Source organism: Opisthorchis viverrini (assembly GCF_000715545.1).
Source record: "Opisthorchis viverrini unplaced genomic scaffold opera_v5_260, whole genome shotgun sequence".
Lineage (NCBI taxonomy): Eukaryota > Metazoa > Platyhelminthes > Trematoda > Opisthorchiida > Opisthorchiidae > Opisthorchis > Opisthorchis viverrini.
The window spans coordinates 9988-13821 of NW_008751918.1; the positions used below are offsets into that span (position 1 = coordinate 9988).

General features: G+C 46.2%; 1 protein-coding gene across 1 annotated transcript in view; it reads left to right on the forward strand.

Annotated features, from left to right (window-relative positions):
- T265_09183 (hypothetical protein) overlaps positions 1-3834 on the forward strand; it is a gene marked incomplete at both ends in the record, with an annotated part of 12863 nt that overhangs the window by 3944 nt on the left and 5085 nt on the right. The window contains one exon of the mRNA XM_009175195.1: positions 2597-2813. Within this exon, the coding sequence (XP_009173459.1) occupies positions 2597-2813 (217 nt within the window). The remainder of the gene's footprint in view (positions 1-2596; positions 2814-3834) is intronic.

Here is a 3834-nt window from a genome sequence, read left to right on the forward strand (position 1 = left end):
GACCAAGGAAGTCATGGCCTAGCAGCAGGTCAGCACATAGATTGGGTAATACCAATAGTTTGATCTTTTTGTAAACGGTGCCCCTGTAATCGATGGATGCGTAGCAGTAGCCTCTAGTTGAACACGTCAGAGAGGTAGATGCCATGGTAATCACAGAATTGTTAGCATATACCTTCCAGCCATGTTTACCAACCACCAAAGGAGATATGTAACTGCTCGAATTTCCTGTGTCTATGAGGGCCTGAAGCGATATCCCGTTCACCTTTATGCTGGTCACCGTGCGAGACAAGCAGTTCGGGGCCGCAGCAGTCAACAGGGAAGATAAGGCAGAATCCGTCGTGCAATTTGAGTGATTCTCTACAGATTTGGATCGACAAACACGCTGAAAATGACCTGCTTTGCCACATGATTTACAAACTGCTTCTCTTTTGACCGTGGGTGTCTGGGACGACCGCAAAAGTAACATATCTGAGAATTGATTGACGAGAGATAGAGTGTAGAATCAGGGGAGATTGAGTGTGAAGGGGTAACTGTAGATGTCTGTAAAGGTGCTGCAGCCGCAGAAAATGATATCGCCTGGTTATGTGAGTATGCCTGCGCTTGTTTGTGGGTCAATTCTAATGACCTAGCCAATTCATGTGCTTCATCGAGAGTGAGTTCGTTTTGAGCCAGAAGTCTTTCTCTGATGGTAGTAGACTGAGATCCGTTGATTAGAGCATCGCGTACACTTTCATTTTGATGGTCAATAGGGGACACGGCCTTGAAATCACAATTTTTGGCCAAGGATTTAAGCCTCTGAACAAACTGATCAACATCTTGACTGGTGTCTTGTTTGCAAGTTTGCAGAAGATGGCGAGCATAAATTATATTCTTAGGACGAACGTACAACTTTTCAAGCGTGCTGATAGCTGATTCGTAATCTGGACAGTCAGCGATATAAACGTATACAGGTGCATCCACAAAATGGATCAGAGTTTCCAGTTTTATCAGATTGGGCGATTCGACAGTGCCCAGAAACGTTCGGAAACAATGATTCCAACGCGTTGTTGCGTCTGTAGAATTAGGATCTGCGTCGAAACACTTGGGTGGCAGCAACGGTTCCATTGTATTCTTAGACAAGTAAATTGTTATGAATAGAATATCGATTCTGATTGAGGGCGAGAACAAGAATGAATAGCGCTTTACTTGTCTAAGAATAGACTTACATAAGCTGAAAATGAAGGCGAAGGCATGGTTAATACAATAATGTAATGTGAGCACAAAGAATGTTCATGACAAGCAGGTTGTTTTTAGATAATTTTCGTGAGTCGTTCCAGATGGACCGGTCTCAGCATCAGTTGACTTTGTTAGATATAAACCATGTAGCAATGCTGTGTTCGTTCCAGCTCGTAGTGTCGGTCATCAGGAGAGATGGCCAAGCATTGCAGGCGATGTTACAATCAGTCAGTTCGGGGAGGTACGTAATAAAAGCGACTGCTTTGATGCATGAGCATGACTGTCATCAGTCATTGGTAAGGTGAGTCCCGGGATCCAAATCCAAGCAGACAGATGTTTAATTCAGTTCACTGGTTAGTGCTTTCATGGGGCGAGGTGGCTCAAGTGGTTAGAGCGTGAATTTACTGACCGGAGGGTCTGTGGTTCGAACCCGACCTTTCTCAACTTCATTTGTCTAGGCTTGGGCAACCTGGCAGTATCCCAGCCCCCGTGCTTCCTTCGGACGGCACGGCAGCTAGACGCCGAAAGGGTGTTACGGCTGAACGAGTAGTAGTAGAGTATTGCTCTCATACTTCGTTGCCAGGTCATGCACTGTCCATCTCTCAGTTGCTTCCATTCAGCACAAGGCTAGACGAAAAAATCTGCGAGAAAGACGATCCTCTTCTATGTGGACCATATGTCCTAACCAGCGTAACCTATGCGGTACGATTAGCTCGTCCATTTTAGGAAAGTTCTTTTCTCCTAAAACCATCTGGCGAGCCTCAGTACCTCAAAGCCGATATACTCACCAAACCCGGTGGAACATTGACAGCTTGCATTATTAAAGTGAGCCAAGATGTACAATAGGTGAGCGTGACTAGTGGTTACTTCCGGCGTGTATTACTAATACTGCCTAATGATATCTGAACTTTCGTCGATCACGTATGTTTCAGTTTCTGCACCTTTGGATCGGGAAAGGTCACGGAGCACCTACTTCAGTTTGAACGGAGTTCCTGATTTTCACTCATCTTGTGCGAATCATATTTCGAGCAGGTTCCGATGGGGAGGATAATTTAGTACGTAATATTTTGTGTATCGTATCTCATGTATAAGGACACCATATATTGCATATCAATTGAATGTTGAACTTAAGGTCACTTAAGATTTAGACGATCTTTTTAGTGGGTTTCGTCATTAGGGATCATTTTGACCAGAGCAGTCTGTGTCACAGGAAACGCTATTGTATGATGCATATGGAAACCGTTTGAGTGACCGCTTTATAAAACTCATGGAAGTCTCACACAATTATCACCTTAAGATTACAGGCGCATATCTTATTGCCTACAAATGCGTGCCATACTCGTTCGCTCATCCTAATTTTCTGTTTGTAAACATGACTTAGGCACTGCGAAAGCGCTGGCGCCACCTGAAGCACGTACCCCCGGGTCACGCGTTCCATTTGGTAGAAGTCGAGCTGAATGCCCTGGTTTCCAAATCAACCCTAGAACAATTTGCCTCTGCTCTTGAGGTTCGTTCTATAGAACGAGACCGTAGTCGCCTGGAGGATCTCCGCCTCACGAAGCTGAAGGAAGCTGCTGAAAATCGCATACCGTCTTTGCGTAAGCAATATATTTAGATGTAGTTCGTTCTGTTTGATTGTGGTTGACCACTTCACTAGTGTGACTAGCACATGGGAAGCCCATGTAATTATGTATTTGAGGTTACCAAATAGTGGTAATTTATTTCTTCATTTGCTCAGGTCTTCGACCTGCAGCAATTGCCCTGTTCACGGTTTGAACAGTTTCTGAAGCTTTCTATCTTCATCCCAGAGTGTATCGGAGTCACGAAGAGACTGGACCTTACCATGGTGTGACGGTTTGCGCACCTCAGCGATCCATTGAGCTATACTGGAGAGTGTCTCGCGACACTCACAGAGTCTCTCATACCAGGTTGGTCAATGGTTAGAGGTCTGACGAACACAGTTTCCTGGCCCTCCAGGTTGGGGGTTGGAACATGTGGCGACTTGTTCCGTAGAAATGGTAATGCATTTGCATTTCCCGCCAAACACCGCTGCCTTGCGGTTAGGCTTTTGAGCCAAAGGCTTTGGTTGAGGACCCTAATCGTTCTCCTGTCTAGGTGTGGGCGCCCTGGCAGTATCCCAGCACACGTACAGCCATGAATTGCACATACACAAATAAACTCATGCCACATCGGCCGTCGCGTGGTGCCATCAGCCGGGTCGCCTTACTTGCTGCATACAGCAGGGCGGGTAAGTGAAAAGAGGCTACTGCTGACGCCTCCCTTCTTTCTCCTTCACATACTTTTTCTTCCCCCTCTCCCCACCCCATTAATAACTCTCTCCTTGTAGGCCCAGCACTTAGGACTGATGACTCCGTTCGTCATGCATCGGTTTTGCGTGCAGCGTCTGCTCGTCACATGGCGCCGACATCTTCAGGAATCTCCAGATCAGTCCTCAAGCCTCGACACCCACTCTATCTGGCCGCTTTCAATGTTCGCACTCTGAAGCAAGCAGGACAACAAGCTGCTCTTGCACTCACACTGGACTCGCTTGGCATTGATGTGTGCTGTGTCTCAGAAACGAGAATTCAAGATGCAAGCACAATGATTGAGTTAACCGCC